Source organism: Accipiter gentilis, chromosome 15 (genome assembly GCF_929443795.1).
Source record: "Accipiter gentilis chromosome 15, bAccGen1.1, whole genome shotgun sequence".
In the NCBI taxonomy this organism is placed as follows: Eukaryota; Metazoa; Chordata; class Aves; order Accipitriformes; family Accipitridae; genus Astur; species Astur gentilis.
The window spans coordinates 25,449,291-25,468,227 of NC_064894.1; the positions used below are offsets into that span (position 1 = coordinate 25,449,291).

The window sequence follows — 18,937 nt, forward strand, 5'->3', positions numbered from 1 at the left end:
TTTACTGAGCATTCCTTATGTCGCCTTGGATGTTTTGCTCAGCATGGTGAGCTGATGCTCTTCACCCAGAATGAGTTCCTATAAAGTCATAGCATTTATCACAATTCTTTTTCTTTTCCGTTTAGAAGTTGCAAAAACTTTCAGAATTTTGAGACAAACTCCAGGTTTTAGACGCTCTCTTAATCTCACCATGCAGGCCAAGTATAATCTGGTTATTAACAGCATACGTGCCGCTGGGAGACGTCCATTCCAAAGCCAGTGTGCTGAGCTGTTATCTCCCAAACTGACCCTTACAAACAAGTAAAGTTAGTCTGTACAACTATTAGTTACATTGATATTATATTAAGATACAGAGGTCTGCAAGATTGTACTGTTATGTTTCTCTGTTTAGCCTCACTGTGCTTCGTCTTGAAAGCAGCCTTCATATTCCTACGTTAGACAGAACACAGAAAAAGTAATGTGATAAATTTAGGGTTTAATATGTTTTACAATTTATGTAAAATGAAAGGTATAAAGCTACGTACAGAAACAAAGGGCAAAAGTGGTTTATGCTGCCTTTAGGTTCCCGCTCTCCATCATCCAGCTGAAAAGTTGTTGGGAGACTTTCACAGCTCTCCTGGTTGGGATCCCATGGTTCGATGAGACCACTGACTGGGGTATTGCCTTCACTGAGCCGATTCTTAGTCTGTGGAGGATGTGGTGTTCTCACAGACCCGCTGTCTCCATGGGATTTCCATTCAGAACTCAAACTTCTCCAGAGGCTTTCTGTAACTCATAATCCTGATATTTCATCAGAATGTAGGTTCTTAACACTTTCCCAGGTGATTGCTGTTGGCCACAGTCTTGCTGATGACCCTTGGGCATAACCAAGTAGAACCATCAACTAGGGAGTGAACAGAACTCTATTGAATGGCTGCCTAACCCTGTACTTAACTTGGCTGGAAGCAAACTGTTTGCTGACTGCAAATAGTTTTGGGGTTTGTTTTTGTAGGCTCTCCTTTCTTGTGGATTGGGGTGGGGTTTACCTTGCTAGAGAGTCTCCTATGCATTAAGCAGTACTTTTCACGCGAAGTGATTTTGCAGCTTGCAGTTATTTGCAGCTTTACATTATTGCAGCTCATTATTAATTCTGGGCAGGGAATGGATATGGTAATAAAAGGGCAAATTCAGCAGGCTGGAGGTTACAAATGATCCATGAATTTGGCTTGCTGAGATTGGGGTCCACTGAGCTAATATCCCAAATGGTGGAGGGGAAAAAAAAACATTCAGGAAAATGAATGTTAGCTTATTGCACATACACATGCCTATCTTTAAGCAGTTGTCCTTGCTTCCAGTAGATAAGGCAGCAGGTTGAAAGATGCCTAAGATTTCATTATTTTATCCTACTGGACATTTTTTCATTTAGAAAAATTGATTAACTCTTAGGTCATGGTTGTCTTTTTTCCCAGGAACAGAATAAATTGTTTCTCTGTAACATTTAGTAATACCTATCTCAGACAGGGTGTTTGTGACCTTAGCAGTTTGTTTTTGCATTAATAGCACTTACAAGAATGATAGACGTAATTTTAAGAAACGGCTGAATTTTGAAATGGAGTCTGCTCTCATGTCTTGTGTATTTTTCCTTCAAAAAACGGGTGTGTACACGCTGTACTTCTAGGTGTCTGCCAGTGACCTTGCGTATTTTGTGTGCTGTGTTAAGGCTGATTGCAGGTCAGATTGATTACTTCTTTTATGGGACCTTAAACAGTAACACTGTTTAGTCAGCTTCTCCAACAGTCACATTTTAATGAGCTTCGGAGAGGTTAAAAGTTTCCTGAGCTGCATAGTCCTAACAGGCTGGTTTTCATTCCGCTGATCCCGCTCTCTTTTCCTGCAGCACTCCAGCTCACGCCTGAGTTACCAAAGCAACATTCAGGGATCTTCTCAGTCCCAGAGTACAATGGGCTATTCCACGTCGTCTCAGCAGAGCTCCCAGTATCACCAATCTCATCAGTCTCACAGGTACTGAGAGGGCTAACAGGCTGTACTCAGAAAGGAACGGACTAAAAGCCAGAAGACTCCAGCAATATGAAGTTCATAACGATGAGAAGAACCAAAAATACAAACTATGATGCAGAATTAAAATTCACAATGACAAAAGGAAAACTTCACTCACTGAAGACTTCCCGCCCCCCATCCCTTTATTGCCATAAAGGAGATTCTCGTGAAGTTTTCCTTCCTCTCTCCCCTTGCATGTGCTCCATTGTGGTTACTCTAATGAACCCTTCTGATCTGAACCCAGCACTTAACTTCTTTAACCTTTGGAATTTTGAAGGATTCCTGGTGCACCTTCCTTATGCTGTAGTGATTGCCATAAATCTGTCTTTTCAATCTCTTTGATGGGATTTTAAAGTTTTAAAATCTTGAACTCCCAGGCTTTCAAGCTTGTATATAGTTAGTTTTATACTAGGCAAGCCAGTTTAGCTATACAGGTATATTGCACCTTTTTAAAGCACTATGTTATTTTCACAGGATATTACTGTTTTGCTCATGGATGTCAAGAACAGCAAAATTTTACTGTTCCAGAGTATTTTACTATTCTGTTTTTATTAGTCTAGTTTTCAGGCGAGGTCTTAAAAATAAAAAATTTAAAAAATAAATAAAATTTAAAAAAGGAAAAAGGAAAAAAGAAAAAAAACCACCCAAGTCTCTGCAGCGACAAATATGCTTCATGCTACTGGACTGAACGCCAAACAGAAGATTGCTGATATTTCTTAACTCATTCACATTGAATTCTTGAAATCACAGTGATCAGGCTCTGACTAGTTTTAAATTAAGCGTTATTTTAAATGAAACCAGGACAGTCACATAAAAAGGAGATGCTTTCAGGATCTGTTGGAACAGAAGAATGGAATGTCTTCCCAGGCTGGACACCAAAATAGTCAGGAAAATGTACTTAATGCCCTCAAGTCTCAGTAGGAATGTGGATGGCGGGCTTGTTTTTCTGTTAAGCAGCTGATTAATGTATGTGAGAGTTCTATAAATTTAGCTTTCTTTCACATTCCTGAGTCAGTTTTCTGAATATAAAGGTGACAGAAATACTAAGACTTGCAAAAACAAATGCATTTAATCATTTTGTGTTAGAATTAATACTTAAGAGAAATTATTGTGCAGTTTGAAAAGCATGTTGAAAATGGTTCCTTTTTCATGTTTATAATGCATATTCTGTGTCCCTCACATTGCTGTGATTAACCCAGATTAGTTACACCAGATGCGCTTGATTGCACTGAAATGTTTCTTTTTCCCTAGAGCAAACATGTTTTGATTGTGCCTAAGGACTGTAAGTGGATGGGTAGCTGGCAGAAAATCCCCAGTAAATAAGCAAGAGTTCAGAAGCATAATCAGAGGATTATTGTCCAACTTCTGCAACCACAGTTATTTGGAGAGACACAACATATAATTTGGGACAGCTTCATTTTTCCTTCAGCCTTCAGAAATAAGGCTGGCTCTTGCTGCAGAAAACCTTGAGAAATGCATTTAGAAAGCTACTAGCAATGTAACATCAGCAAGCTTCTACAACTGGTGTCCAGAGGAGAGGTGAAGTGAGAAGAGTTTATATGTAAACGCTCAATGTTACAGGCTTTTTTACTGCAGTGTGTTCTTTTCTGTCCTGCATTCGTACAAAAAAAAAATTGTATATACCCGTACACATTCACACTGAAGTTGTGATCAGACCTAGCAAGATGAGTAACCTGTTTGCTCTGAGGAGAATGCTTTTCATCACAGCTAGACACATACATGTTCCTACTGGATTTGATCTCCCAATCACCTTTAGCACCCTCTTCCTCCTCAAACCTGTGTTGTTTTCATACCTTTTGTGAGCAGTTGGCTTGCTTTGGCTGTACCTACCATCGTGTGGTTTTTGACAACACCCAGCTTCTCTGAAAAAGCAACTAAAACCTGCTTTTGTCATCAAATGGGTAAGAAGGTGGTGAAAATGAAATAAAGCAATTTGAAGGAAGAAATTATTTCTGGGGAAAAATAATCTCCCAAAGGATACTTTCCATGTGTAACCCTTGAAATGCTACATATTACGCATACCCTAGTAGCCTGTTTGAAAGAACAGATTTTAATTGTTCCTTTATTTTATTTCAATGAGTCTGGGGTTGCATTCTTTCCATAAGTGAAATGTCTCACTTCTTACTGATGTTAGGATGAGGTACCTTTGAGCTAACGGATATTTGGCCAATGCCGTAAAATAACATTTATTTTACGTTTTTGTGACTTGAATGTCACATTTCTGGATGTTAACCTTTGGCAGAGTAATTTTTGTCCCCTCCTGTTCTTTTCACCCTTCTGTTCTCTCAAAATCCTTTTGTCTTTTCCATTGTAGTTATCTGACATTTCTTCTCCCTACTATGACTTGCAAGCTGATCATCAGAATTCATATAATGTCAGGAGGTGGCAGGGAGATGTATTGCCATACGGTTAATTAAGGTGGGCTCTTGTGCCAATAAGGCAAAATCACGGTGTAGGTTTATCTGTATGTAGAGTGTGAAACTTCACAGCAACGTGAGGTGCTTTGAGTGAGCTTCCAGGTTCTAGGGCGACTACCACGACCTCTCTCTAAGCTGAACTGGCATTTCTGCCTTGGTTAGGTCTGATAGATGACGGCACGCCGCTCGTATCTAGCTTTTGTGCGCACACGCAAAGCCGAGCTGACTTCCTCCATTGCCTTCAAACTTACAGCTGGGAGGAGAGCAAATAAAAGCAAAAGCATTTGCTGTGAAACGTAGGCTCTGCGCACTCTTCTAGTTCCTTCCTGCTGGTGAAATAATTTGCCTTTTCTTGGGAGCTTGACGCGCGTTGCCCGGGTTGGGCGGCAGTCATGGTGGAAGACGCCTTGCTTTCCAGGGGTCATCCCGCGAGGGAAAAACGCTCCGCTTTCGGAAGTGAATCGTGCAGTGTGTCCTGGGAAGCCAGGACCATGTCATTTTTATGTTATTTTTTTTTACCTGTGCAGTTTCGTTAGTACTCATAGCTCTGTCTCTGCCCATAACCTTTCCGCCCTCACCAAAGTGTTTCACGCCGGCACCGAGCGAGGCGGGTGACGCCGGCAGAGCCGTCTTCTCCATCCTGGTCGCCCGGTGGGAGAGCGGGCTGCTAAGTACAGCTTGTCCCACCGTAGCGCAGAGGAAACAAACGCGTGGGGAATGAATGGGATGAGCAGCCTGGTCCGCATTGGTGAAGTTTATGTAGCACAAACTGCACAATGAAGGAAAAAATATAGGGAAAGCTGCGAGTCCTGCACTGTATCTGTGACACTGTATCTGGGGAGGGGGAGGGAAGAGCATTTGTAGCGGGAGGGGTGGCGGGAAGCTAGAAGTGTTCAAATGTGTATAATATTTTATATAAACATAATAAGCTTAGTTCCCCTTCATAATCTTCAGGAATGGTACTTTAACACCATTAAGCAAAGAATTGTTTTAGGATTAAATAAATGTATTGTACATAAGGCCATACGTAATCTTCTAAAAATGTCGCCAGACAGGAGCGATGTGTATTACTATATGAAAAAAAAAAAAGTCCTTAATGCACTGTTATCTCCTAAATATTTAGTAGTAAATTAATACTATTTAATTTTTTTAAAAATTTGTCTTGTGTAGACACTAAAAAGTATTACACAAAATCTGGACAGAACATGTCCTTTTTAACAGCAATTTAAAGAACTTTTTATATATGTAAGGTAGTAACTTTTCAAATTGTTCTAGTTGTATTTTCCCATGTTTACTATTTGTGGAAGTGTGCCTGTCTCTATTCAGTTATTTTTTTCTAATAATTTCATGCACGCATCTTTCATTTTTGTAGTTTTCATTAGAAATTATTGTGTATGCGCCTCATGCTGCCACAGAACTTTGCCGCTCTAGATCTGTGGTGGCCACATTTGGCAGTGCCCATGCCAAGGGGCTAGCAAAACCACAAAGCAAAATACTTGTTTCTCATTCTAGAGCTGAGAGTTTACTGCTTTTAAGTTGTCCTGATGTCACTCTTGAAATGACTGTTAAAACTAAACTATGAGTTCATTGCATTTATTTTATATTCTTGGTTGTAATGAAATGGAATTGACTTTGCTTCAGTGTGAATTTTTTTAATAAAATAATATACATTTGTAATAATAATAAAAAGTTCAAATCAAATAAGCGTGCTGAAAAGTTTTTGTAAACATTGGCTTTGGGCTACCAAGAGGAAAAATATAGCCCACAAAATTGCAGTTGTAATTATATTCAGGATGTTTATGATATCGTACACCACACAAAACAAAGCTTGCAAAACCTCAGAGTTGAAATTACAGCTTTCAAAATGCCCACAAGGATATTCATGGGTACGTGTCTATCAAAATAGAATGAAGCCTTATGGAAAACAGAATCGATGGAGTAGTTCTCTTAGGTTTTGCCCTCTGCTTAAAGTATTCTGGCGTGCCACGCCGATGTCACTGGTTGAGATTCATTATTTCTTGTGTGACAATCCTATAGACATGTCCTCTGAGAAAAAGCTGGTTCACTGCATTGTAAAGCTAAATGCCCTCTTACTTTTTCCTCCTGCTGGACCTTGGAGAATTTCAAGTGTTTCAGGTGACAACGTGGAAAGCACGAGCTAGAGCGTATTGGTGGGTTTTCAAAGTGGGGTTTTGTGTGCTTTGCGAGTCTGTGTTTGTGTTCCATCTAACCATTGTTTCACAGATGGACACTTCTTCCAAAAATCCCACCTGTCGTCTTCATAACAGTTGCATGGGTAAGAATGGTTGGGATTTACTTGCACTACTAATCGCGTTAAGAGGCTTGTGTTTTCTGATGTGCCTTTTGCACAAGGGTGAGAATAGAAGTAGCCTTTTGCCAAAAAGCTTAGTCTGCATCTCTGACACCTCATGGATAAAGAGCTGTTGCTTCAGCCTCAACGTGACTGAGCATCCCCACCTCTATACCCCTCATAGTTTCCTTTCTGCTTCTGCTGTCCTGTTTGTTGGTCAGATTGTGCTTAGTCAGCAGCTTTGACTTGGATGTCCTTCTTAAAACCTCCTGTGTTGGCTCTGTCCCAGTCTTTGTTCTTCTACAGCATCTCTCGCTGTTTTTCCTGCCTGGTCATGCAATTTACAGTCTAATCCAGCCTCATCATACTGACGTGAATTATGGTGTCATCTCTTTTTCTGTCCTTGACAGCTAGACAACTTACATTTCACAGCCATTCAGAAAGTTGCAGAGTAAGTTGTTTGTTAGTTTCTTGTTTCGACTTGTTGCTTCCTGCGTTAACTGCCCTGCCTCTGCCATCTCTGTTGCGTGAGGTGTAAAGCTGCTCTCTTCACTTGCACATCACTGCCAAAGCCTGCTGTTACCCCATCCCTCTTACTCAAATCAAGAAGTTATCTAAGTTATCTCCTCGTCTGATTGTCCCACCAGGTCAATCTCTACACACCCCGACCCCACATTTTAGATTTCCAAATAAGCATTTTTACGCTCTGTTTCCAATTGCCCATTGCTCCCGAAGACCTGTTGCATAGATTTCTGAAAAATTCACTCCTAGGTGTCTTCTGCATCCCTCATTAAAACCCTTTGGCTTTGATGTCTACACAAGTTCAGTATTTTAAGCTACTGGTGCGCTATGAGTTGTACCTGTTGCATTAATGAAAACTGTCCCAGTGTTTCATTACACCCCCCAGGCTATCTGTATCCGTCTGTCACCTTCCTGTACACCCGTTGTAAGTTCCCGGAGACAGGAACGCTTGTTTTGTCCTCATACAGTAGCTTCATGACCGGCACTTGCGTGCACTAATACAAATAATAATCACTGTCACATAATGGTTTTTTACTACTGGACAAGATGCAGTAGTAGTGTAAGGAGTAATGCCCATGTGCTGTTTGAACACAAAAACCATCATATTGGTGCCAAGTATCAATTTGATCTGGCTAAACATGGAACTTAAGCAAGCATTGTTCCAATAGCCAGTAAAGGTTAACGATGGTTTACCTGTAATGTTTTTTTAACAGGTAGGTATTGCTCTTCCAAGACAAATTCATGCCCTTGTTTAAGATCGCAGAAAAGCCAGAAGCTTTATTTTGGTGTTTTTGTAGTAATGTAAAAAAATATTATTGCATGATTGCTACAATGATTTTTTTCATTTGCAAGAAATATTTATTAGAACAATAATTGTTGGAGGTAGATTAAAACCACCAACGAGGTTATGAAAGATGTGTGTACAGTCATAGCTGAGCTGCTGAAATGGCTGTGGGAACACCACTGTTGTTAGGTAACAGATACCCAAGATAATCCAGAGTAGGTGTTTAAAAAAAATAATGATTATTATTATGTGAAGTCTGAAAGTAATGCCAACCTACCTAATAATTTTTATATAGTGTACTTGCCTTGAAATACTGCTGCAGGATCAGTTTTTCCAGCTTTGTATACCAGCGTACTGGTAAGTGTATTGTATGGACTGTAACAGGCCATTTCTGTGATTTATTTTGTAGTGTGTTCTTCAAAGTATCTTGAAGAGGACAGAGAGAACTTGAGAGTATGTAACTTTTACGTGTACATTGCATACCTTGAGCGCATGGCTGAATGAAATATTCAGCAATATCCTCTTTTAGCTAAAATGTCTTTTGATGATGTTCAGTAAGAAATTATGTGAAACCTCCAACTGGTGTTTGAAGTCATTGCAGAAAGGATACCTTTGTCCCAGTCCATTGTCAGAATGGACTTTTACTTTGCTTACACTAGCAGTAAATGTTGTAAATAAATTAGTAAAGGAGAATCTACGTTATTTTTTAAATATGACTTTTTAAAATAAGGAACAAAAAAAATCAGGTATTTGTTACTGAGTCTTAGATGTGACATGATAGCCAGCAGTAATGCATTTTATGCAATCTCCATCCCACAAGACTAATCGTGTATCTTAAGTAATAAAAAACCCCATATGTGGAGCACTGAAGAAAGGAATTCTTCACACCTATCATCAGTAGACAAAGTTTTAATTATGGATCAGGTTCTGTCGAATGATGTATGGCTCAGACTTCCTCTCCACGGCCTGCATTTGAGCCTACATTGGTAGGATTCTTGCCTGCATCCACAAGTGGGAATTCCTTGGGATGTTAGATTTTTAAAAAAAAACATAAGAAACAATGGAAGCATACAGCCTTTTGTTACAAAATCAAAGTTTCAATGCTATCAAATTTAGGTGTCTGAAGTTCTCCAGAACATGATGAACTTTTAAATACATTTAAGTGTGTATTTTTAACATTTATATTGTTAAAAATATTTTCTGCCCTTATCTGGGCAGCGTGGCATAGCCCTGCTCTGGAAAGATGACCTCTAACTCTTCATGCTTGACCTGGTCAGGGGCACGATTGTCAGTTCAGAGTCTTGCAGACGATTTACACAAGTGGACACTGAACTTTAACCTGTAAGCTTAGGTCACACAGGTCTGTGGAAAAGCAATTAGCTTTTAAAGAAAACATACTTTCTTAGCTGAAAGGTGAGCCAGAGAACTGAAAAATTAAAAGCTTAAAGTCTTACTGCAAAAGGCTCCTGTAGTCCTCCAGTTTGATAGATAGTGCTATGAGATGGTTGTCAATTGTCAGTTCGTATTATTATTTCTAGGCTGTACAGTTCAAAAACATCTGTTGTTGGTCTTGCCATTATCTAATATAATGTAGAATGAGTAGTTCGCAAAATTGTAATTGATTTTCCGTTTTCAACCTATTTTAATTTTTCTTGCACTGTTACAGAAGACAGAAGGACACTTTCTAGTAGTTTGATTTTGGCAGTAAAACGCAGAAAGTTAACTTGCTAACAAAGAGGAACCAAAGGAGATGAGGTTTCTCCCTTGCTGCTGTCCTCCTTTTGCTGCAGCAGAGGAGATTCAAGCAGGCAGATAGCCTCGTGACATTGTGTAGTAACTGCAGTTGTTGGGAAACAGAATTTGAAAGAGAAATGTTTATCTTACAAGTGTAGCGTCACAACTGTAGAAGCTACACCTAGCGAAGTTGACAGGAGTGAGTGACCCTGACAAAATTCCCTGCATGTCACAAGCAGACTGACTCAATCATGTCAAGAAGTTTATAGACTTTTTGGTCTTACCCACCCACAAATGTATGAAAATCTGCATAGTTTATGGTTTCAAAATACTCCCCCTGGTAGTAATGGAGCTTTTGTTTAAAAGTTTCTTGTAGCTTGCAGTATCCCACAAGCATAGAAATAAATCCCTACCCATTTAAGAAACAATGGGGACATCTACTAACACGCCCTGGTGGGTAAGTCCCAATGGGGGTTATCAAGAGTTGCTTCTACCTCGTGCTGCTGCTGGGTGAAAGCTGGAAGTCCCCTGTGACTTTGAGACAGTCAGTTCTGGGAAGCAGGAATGAAGTAACTTCTGTTATCACCCAGAGCGATATTAGAGCTGTTACAGTATATTTGAGTCATCTGAGATAGTGACTAGTATCATATTTACACAGTGGCTGTACGCTTTCATCTCCAAGAACTCAATCTCACATGATAACATTTACATATATTGTCTGTGGAGAAATGCTCAACTGTGGCTTGTTATTGTATATCTTATAAAATACTTGTCAGTGGATCGTGTGTGCTGGAGGACGTAAGAAACGACCTGCCAGCTAGATCAGAAGCAGGCATGTTCTTTCCCACCTAACGTGCCAAACTCATATATCTGTCGTAGTGCGTCATGCTTTTATTAATACACGATGGTTGTACTATTCCAAGACTGCATTATCGCTGCAGCTTCTCGTGTATCAGAGCTGAGGTAATCCGTTTGTGTTCTACCTAGCTCCTTCATGATGTTTTGCGTATGACTGGGGAGACCAGCAATTCACCGGTCTGTGACTGGGTAGTCTATACACTACCTTGAAAATGAAATCAAAACAGCACCATAGCAGTATTCAGTCTTGCCCTCGTGTGGACTGAGATTCCACTGCATGTGTCATGGCATACTTGGAGGGGACGGGGGAAGAGCGGGAACGTTCCCTACTTCTGTGGGATCAGGGACGGTGTCTGGATAAGCTACATGTGGATGTCAAAACAAAACACACTTTTGCTTTTGGATTTCAGGATCTTGCCAGACAGGTGAACTCCAGCAGTGTGCTCATTTAAATTATTAGGATATGTCCGAAGTTTGTTTAGGCCAGCATGGCTAATAAAACCATGTTGGCACTGGTAGTCATCTGTCACCTCTTAAATTTAAAAAAAAACAACCAAAAAAACCCCCCAAAACCCTAACCAAGTTTCCTATGTCTCGCTCCTCTCATGCACGTATCCAAACGCGGAGCTAAGGAATAATTCGTTTCCCAAAAATGCAGTGGGAAAACAGGATACCCTGTGTAGCTAGAATAGCTATGCATACTAAATATAACAGCGTTGAGCATTCATAGAGCAGGTTTCGGGTTTACACCACGTACCGCAGCTTAGGATGTTTGGGGCCAGACGTCCCCACCGAGTAACACAATCTCTTCCTTCAGCTGGGTGCGGGACCCGCTCCCAGCCCCACGGCTGCTGGCGGGGATCCTGACCCAGAACCAGCCCTCCCGCCAGGGGAGGTGACCTGTGCCGTGGCAGATGTGTCAGCCTCTGCATGGACCGCGGCACCCGTCTGATGTGGAGGTTTGCTACCGTGGGTGTTCGCAAACTCTCGAGTGGGTCGGTCCTCTGAGAGGGTCTGGAAGCGGTGGGGTTGGCGCAGAGGTCCCCTTTCGGGTTGCAGCTGCGGTGGGAAAATGCAAGGGGTGGTGAACGCGACGTGCCGTCACGGCTCCGACCGCCAAGCCCACCTGTGAGATGGGAAAGATTATCCAGCCCCCATGAGCAGCGGGTCCACCTTACACAAGCTGTCAGCACACGTTGCAGGCAGTGGGCGTCTTGGGAAGGTGCCAGAAGCGCCCGGGGCGAGCCGGGAGAGGGTAGCACCGCTGCTGCCACGCTCTCCTGTCCAGGACGGAGAGGCTCCGGCGGCAGGGTCTGCTTTCTCGGATGCTTTACAAACACCCTGGTGTTTCAGAAAAACTCTCCGGACCACCACCCTGCAGCCCGGTTGCAATTCCCACCCTTGCAAGTGAGAGCACAAGCGGCTGAAAGCGTGAAAAAGACCGAAGCCAGGAGCAAGGTGCCAGCCAGCGCAGCGACGGGCATGTTGCGCGCTGCCTCTTCTCCCCATGCATGCCGCGGGAGAGGCAGAGGTGGAAGGTGCCACGTGAGGACCAGCTCGCTCCTGACTCCGAAAAGGTGACGCACCGAGCTGCCGCAGCTCCGTGGTTGCGTGCCTCCGTGGAGCGGGCCTGCGGTACCCGCCTTCCAACGCGTTTTTAGGTCCTGATGTTTCTCAGAAGGTCTGAAGAGTCCCATGTGTGGGTGAGGGTAGGACTTCTGAAAGATTTTTGAAGCATGTCCTCCTGTTTCTGTGCAGTGCCCCAGATCCAGATCTCATTTTGCTGTGTTTAAGATCTGTCCCGCAGGAGGGTCATACAGTAACAGGCAGTTCACTGGATTTGGATGGATTTGGGGCAGCTCTGATCCCCTCCCATCTTTTTTTCCCTGCTCTGTTCTCACCTGCTAGGGCTGCTGTAAGCTTTGGCTAAAATGTCCCTCTTCATACCGTGGCTCAGCTTTGCCCAGTCTTACACAAACCCTCTCTTCTCCAGATGCCTGGCAGCCTGCACCTGAGGATATGATTTTATGGCTAATGGTAGATGCATTAAAAAAAAAAAAAAAAAAAAAAAGTATATTCAGAGAGCCATTGGGATGTTTGTTTCACTTTGCTTTTTTTGCTAGGGAGGATATTCTCCTGCCAACGCTGCCTGGGTCCTGGCTGTCCTGGGGAGCTGTCTGGCAGCTCTGGTGTTCGTCCATCAGGACATCTAATGTTACAGCACATATTTCAGAGCACGGCCTGAGCCCTTTTGGGATTATCGTCTTCAAATTTTCTTACATATACCGTTGTGGATGGAAGCATCGTGCACCTTGTGGAAGACTACTTAAGAAGCTAGAAAGAAAAGAAAAATCCTACGTGGGAGAGAGCCAGCTGGTTCAGCAGTACGCCAGACATTATCTGCCATGAAGCTGGATCTTCTGCTTGGAGGACATGAGTCTTGCTGAGAAAATGCATAACATTGACCTGTAAGTCAAACAGAAAAGGCTGGTGGAAATTCAGATTCCTTGGCCATGGCAGGCAAAAGAAGGTCTGCAAATGCCGTGCTGGTGCGGGGCTCCTGCTGGCCCCTCTGGATTAGGCGAGACGTGGTTCATGCGAGCCCTCAGCCAGCAGAAAGCTGCTGCCTCCGTAAATCGTCGGCCGGGCCGGCAGCCTCGTCCCGCCGAGGGAGGGGAGGCAGCGGAGGGGCTAAAGCAAGAAGGGAGTCTTCGGCGTTGCGTTGCAGGGCTGCGGGATGACTTGCTGCCTCAAAAGGCAAGGAGGGGCCTGGCTGCCCCTCGTGCTCTGCAGAGAGGGACCCTGAGCACCCCACTGGCATCATCTTCTTGGCCGCCTCCTTTTGCAGCCCTACCTGCCCGCCCCAAAGTCCCGGGTGGCGGCTGCTCTGGGGGAAGACTACCAGCAAAAGACCTACACTGACTCAAATGACTCTCCCAGCCTGGAAGAAGAGGGCAAGAGGGAGACTTTTCTGGGAAAGCCCTTGAAAATGAACACTTTTGTTTCCCTTTGCAGGTGGTGGCAGGGAATGAGCGGGGGGTTATTTAGGGAGGGTGTGAACAAACCCTGCCGGAGCCCATTAGAGGGACTGACGTCCCAGGAGGGGGGGGGGGAGAGGTGGAGGAGGCTGCCGAGCCTCAGGGGATGCTCTTTTATATTTCATTTATGATCTGTTGATTTGTATCTGGCTGGGGTTTGAGCCCACATGATTCACGTTCACACGGGCAGGTGGGAGCGGCTCCATTATTTTCTTTTGAATCACCCCACATTTCTCTGTCACCAGAACATGCTTTAACAACCGCATGTGCGTGTGTGTATGTGTGTGTGCGTGCGAGACCCAGTGAGCCTGGTGGGAACAGGCCAGGCTGACTTTGTCTCAGCTTGGTGGACTTGGCAGTGTTAGGTTTGTGATTGCACTTGATGATCTTAAAGGTCTTTTCCAATCTAAATGGTTCTATGGTTCTGTGATAGAACCATGAGCAAGTGCCATTCTGCAGGAGTTGCTCCCGCCTTCTGTTTTTTACACGAGGTTGTCCAGTGAGAGGTTGGGAGCCCCTTTTTGATGCCTCCACTGGGCTTTTGGAACACCAGCATGCTTACTCTCCTTGCTGCCTAGCTGGGCAGCGCGAGCCTGCAACAGTCACTGCTGTTGGACCTCAGTGGTGGTGGGGTCATCACAGACCCGTGGTTCCCACCTACTGTCCAGAGACACATAGACTAAAATTTTCTTGCCCGTTTTATTATGAAGTGTAAAGGGATAAGTCATTTCTGACCCGTTTAATATGAAGAGTCTAACTAAATCTAGCTACACGTGAGCAGGGCTGTGTCAGGCAGCAGCATCTCGGGAGGAAGATTTGGAGTCAGAAGACGGGATTATCATCTCACGCCGCTGTGTTTGGTGGAGCACAACTCCAAGGCAGCACGCTCGGCTGGGAGCACACCCAGGCCGAGAGAGACGGTCGCGGTACGGCTCCCAGCAGCAATGTGACGGTGTTCACCAGAAGCCACTCTGTGAAGCTGCTGGTCATGACGTGCAACCCCCACTTTCAGGAGGGTTGTTGAAAGCTCCAGAAACAACCTGAGCCTGGGAGCAAAGGACCTGAAATCTCTCTGAGCCACTGCTAGCCTGAAGACATAGAACTATCTCATGGAGACAAGGTAGGGCTGCTCAGGGCTGGGCTGCGGCAAATTCAGGCATCAGGACAGTAAAGCTGTCTCTGTCCCAAACCCCAGTTCTGCTCGGAGGAGCGCCCAGCGGGCACTGCTGCAGGGGCGATGGCTGTCCTGGCTCCGAGGAACGAGTGCAGCCCCCAGGGGAACGTGTATAGAAGTTGAGAGGTATGGGGCAGCGCGCACCCTGCACGGGCAGAGCTGGCCCCTCGAGGGCTGTGCCATAGCTCCCGTCGCGCTTGGAGAGGCGAGCAGCCCTGCAGCTGCGCTGGGATCACGCCGGCCTGCGTGTCGTCTGTGCACGGACAGGGCAGAGGTGGTCGGGAGGCTGCTGGATGCTGTGGTTGGCATGTGGCCCCCGGCAGCGCCAACGGGAGGGTGAAAAACCCACCGGTCGCGCTGGTTAACCAAAGGCTGGGAGAGATGTTTTAACTCCTCTGAGCTGCTACGCGTGCATCTGCGAGGGGAGAGCCGCAGGGAGGAACACCTCGGGCTGCGAGTGTCCGGGCCCTGCACGTCCCCGGTGCCAGAGCATGAATAACGTCCAGGCTGTGTACGATGCCCTTTGGCAGCCGGTGAGAGTATGTGCGAGCTGGAGGAGGAGGAAGAGCCGCGAAGCACAGCAGCCCGCAGAGCTGGGGCTGCTCAGCTGAGCTGAAATGGCCACGGAGCCAGCGCCGTCCCACCGATACCGGCCGTGGCTCCCGGTGAGCTGGGGAGAGCCGGAGTTTGCAGCCCTGCCAAGTGAGGAGTTGCTCTTTTGGAAGCTGGTGCTGTTTATCAGTTAGGGGTTTTGTTTTGTGGGTTTTCCCCCTCTTAACAGACAGCTACGTACAAATGTTTAAATTCACATTTCTTGATGGGAGTTTGGCTGAATGCTCCCTGTCACATAAACCACAAACAGTTTGAGCGGAGGGCTGAGCCAATTCCTATCCTAGAGCCTTTCGGAGCAGACTTGTCACTGGTTTCACTGGGAGGTTCAGAGCAAAGCTGTTGCAGTCCAACTTTGCTTTTGCAAACAGCTTCTTGAGGCTTGCAAATGAAACGTCTGTCCCTAGCCATTGCCGTTTTCTGCTTGGCAAGTCTCTCTGCCAGCAGCCTCCGTGGTGTTATGACAGGATTTGTAAATGTGGTTTTTGTTTGCCTGTGTCCTGGGCAATGCCCGACCAGGATGAGTAGGTACAGGGGCCCTGAATCTGAAGTCTGCAGTGCAGTATGCTTGCTCCTTGCTGTTGACACGGTGTCTTTGATAATGGGCCTCTTTTGCCTTGAATATAAAAAAAAAAGAATTTAATATCAAAGGTTGATCTGAACAGATAACCCTGCATAGGGTCAGAGGCCTGCTCTTTCTTTCTTCTAAATTGTAACGTAAAAGTGTTTCTCTGGGCTGAATGGCCATGCAGTAGCTGAGTGCATCTCCCTTCTCCGAATTGCTGGTATTGGAACCGAACACCTCCACGCACACTCAGCTGAACACCAGCTCTTCTCTGTCCATCTTGAGGGCTGCAAACTCCCCCAGAGCGTTCTGCACCCTCCCGGCCGGGTGGTTTGGCTCAGTGCTGGGACTGGTGCAGGCGCAGGTATGGGCATGACTGGGGAAGGGGCAGGAGAGCTGGGAGGAGACCTTTCTGCTGTTTGGATGGGATGGAGGAGCTCAGTAGCCCAGGCTGGCTGGCCCGGAGCTCTGCCAGGGGTTGCCTGCCATCTGCTGGCAAATCCCACGGGAGGGATGAAGCCCAGGAGGCAGCTGGAAAAGGAAAGTTCTTGTGGTTTGGTGGTATCGCTCCGGCCAGAGACAACACTATGTTTTTCTGGTAGGACCCGGGGGCCCATCAGAGTGATGCTTCCAGCTGGCAAGGCTGAAGGCTGTTATGGTCCAACCTGTTTTCATAACCCCGTCGCTCTGGCTGGGCTGCAGAGGGATGTGGCCCTGGCAAAACGAAGCCCTGGAATGCCTGATCTGCCATTGCCTGGTATCCACGTACATCCTGATGCCGACATCTCGCCTCCGTGTCCCACATTTGCCCACCTCCAGCGGTGACCAGCCCCCCAGGGTCAGCCTGTTCTCTGCAGAGTTTCATAGCCCCGAGCTGTGCTGGATTTAGGGCGGCGGCACTTTCTTGCCAAAGCAGGCGTCATCAGCGCCTTTCCTCTGGGGCTGGAGGAGGGTGAGGTGAGGATGATCCCACAGCAGACTCTTGGTTGTGGGACCAACGGAGGGAAGCAGCCCCTGGGATGAGCCCCTCACCTGCCCACGCTGGGACCAAGCCCAGAGCCGAGGCTGATCTCCCGCAGGCTGGGAAGGAGCTGCCGAGCTGCCGGGCTGGGGCAGGCAGAGCAGCGCGGTCCGGCTGGGCGAGGGGGACGCAGGCAGTCGGGCACTGCGGCGATGCGATGGGGCAGACGTCAGTGAGTTCAGTCTGGCCGGCTGGGAGTTTCGCATCTCTGGGCAGCGGTGCCTTGTGGTCTAGGGGCCTGGGTAACAAGGCAACGAGGATCTGTACGTGTTCCTGGTGCAGGAAGAACAACGCTGTGATATACAGCAAGTGCCTCCCTCCCCCATATCTCTGCTGTGGAGATAAGCCGTGTTTTTCCTGAGCCTCGTTGCTTGCACAGGGAACCTGTTTTCCAGATTACTGGGCACGTATTTTGGCTTCTTAACATCTGAGTTGTCAGATAACACTGGAGACTAAGTTAATGCGCAGAGCAAAAGCACCCCAAGAGCTCAGCCTGCTGGGTCAAGCACCGTTAGCAGGCACAGCAGATTTGCCCACATGCTGCAGGGCTCTGGTGTAGCTGGGCTGGGATGCTCCTTGCTCCCCACTGGCAGCTGGGACTTCTGCAGCTGCCACGTTCACCTCCTCTGCTGCGGAGGCTCATCTGAGCATCCCGCCGGCAGCAAGGACACCGGGCAAGAACCAGCCCCTGCCCTAGAAAGCACTGCTGGTCATGCTGTTGGCTCAGTCTTGCTTGTCTCTGCTCAGGATTTCTTCCCTCTCTGTGAAAAGCTGGGCTGGAATAAATGGCTCAGCGCTGCCCACCATGGCCATGGTTCTGATTTGTATTTCTCTGTTCCCTTCCTTTTTTTCTCCCAAGGACTGGATTAGGCTGAGTTTTGTGGCTGGGCAGTTTGGAGTAGTACCAGACCCTGGTTGTGAGCAGTGGCAATTGTGTGGGACAGAGATTTTTGGGGAGTTTTTTCTGGAAGTTTGTGGCATTCCAGCACATCCGTCCATGCAAAACCAGGCAGTGTGTCTGCTTTGGCCCTTCTGTACATTTTGAGCCATCTCTGAATGAAAGCTATGTGTGGGCAGCTCAGAAATGAAGCCAGGAATAGTTCTGGTACCAGGAGACAAGCATCCTTGGGTATCAGCTCTGGCTGCTGCAACAGTGACTTCTTTAGCCCCGAGAGTTACAGGACCCAGTACTTGCGATGCTTTTTGCTACATCTTAACTTTGATTTTTTTAATCCACCAAGTGTCCCAGCCTGTTTGACTTTCTTGTCTCACTCAGGCGTGCTAGCTATGCCTCTTTTGTAATAAACTTTTAAACACTTGCAAACACAACTGCACCCCTAACTTGGGGAGGGGATTATTACCGGTCATGCAGAGTTCCTGTCTAGTAGCAGCAAACCCCACTGCAATCGCTTTGTAACAGCATCTGGAGGCAGACACGTGGCCTTAATGTAAGGCAGGTATTTGTAAGTAGGGTGGGTACTGAGACTGTAAAAAGAAGGAAGACCCTGTTTAATGAGACGGCCTGTACTATGTGCATGTGTGACATTTGCTGTGAAGGTGTAAAAACTGTCCATCTTTCTCTCCAAACTACTTTCTGGCTGTGTTTCTGTATCCCCCACGATTCGGAGCTGTTGAAATAGTTCTAAACATTTAGGGGTATTGCACAACTTTTGAGATAATGCTGCCAGTCTTGCTCAATGGCAGAGGGATAATAATGGCAGGCTTTTACAAAAAATACCTGCAGGGAGAGATCCTGGTTTCATTTGCTTGTTTGTTTTAAGCTGAACTGCCTTATTTGCATTTGCTGGTGCCAAATTCTTTTGCTCTCTCTGCCATATAACTGAAT

At 45.9% G+C, this 18,937-nt stretch overlaps 1 protein-coding gene across 1 annotated transcript in view; it reads left to right on the forward strand.

Moving 5' to 3' along the window:
• The window catches only part of CDK19 (cyclin dependent kinase 19), a 128,883-nt gene extending 122,736 nt beyond the window's left edge, over nucleotides 1-6,147 (forward strand). The window contains exon 13 of the mRNA XM_049817686.1: nucleotides 1,877-6,147. Coding sequence (XP_049673643.1) covers nucleotides 1,877-2,008 — 132 coding nt within the window. The 3' untranslated portion in view covers nucleotides 2,009-6,147. The remainder of the gene's footprint in view (nucleotides 1-1,876) is intronic.
• The last annotated feature ends 12,790 nt before the right edge of the window (nucleotides 6,148-18,937 follow it).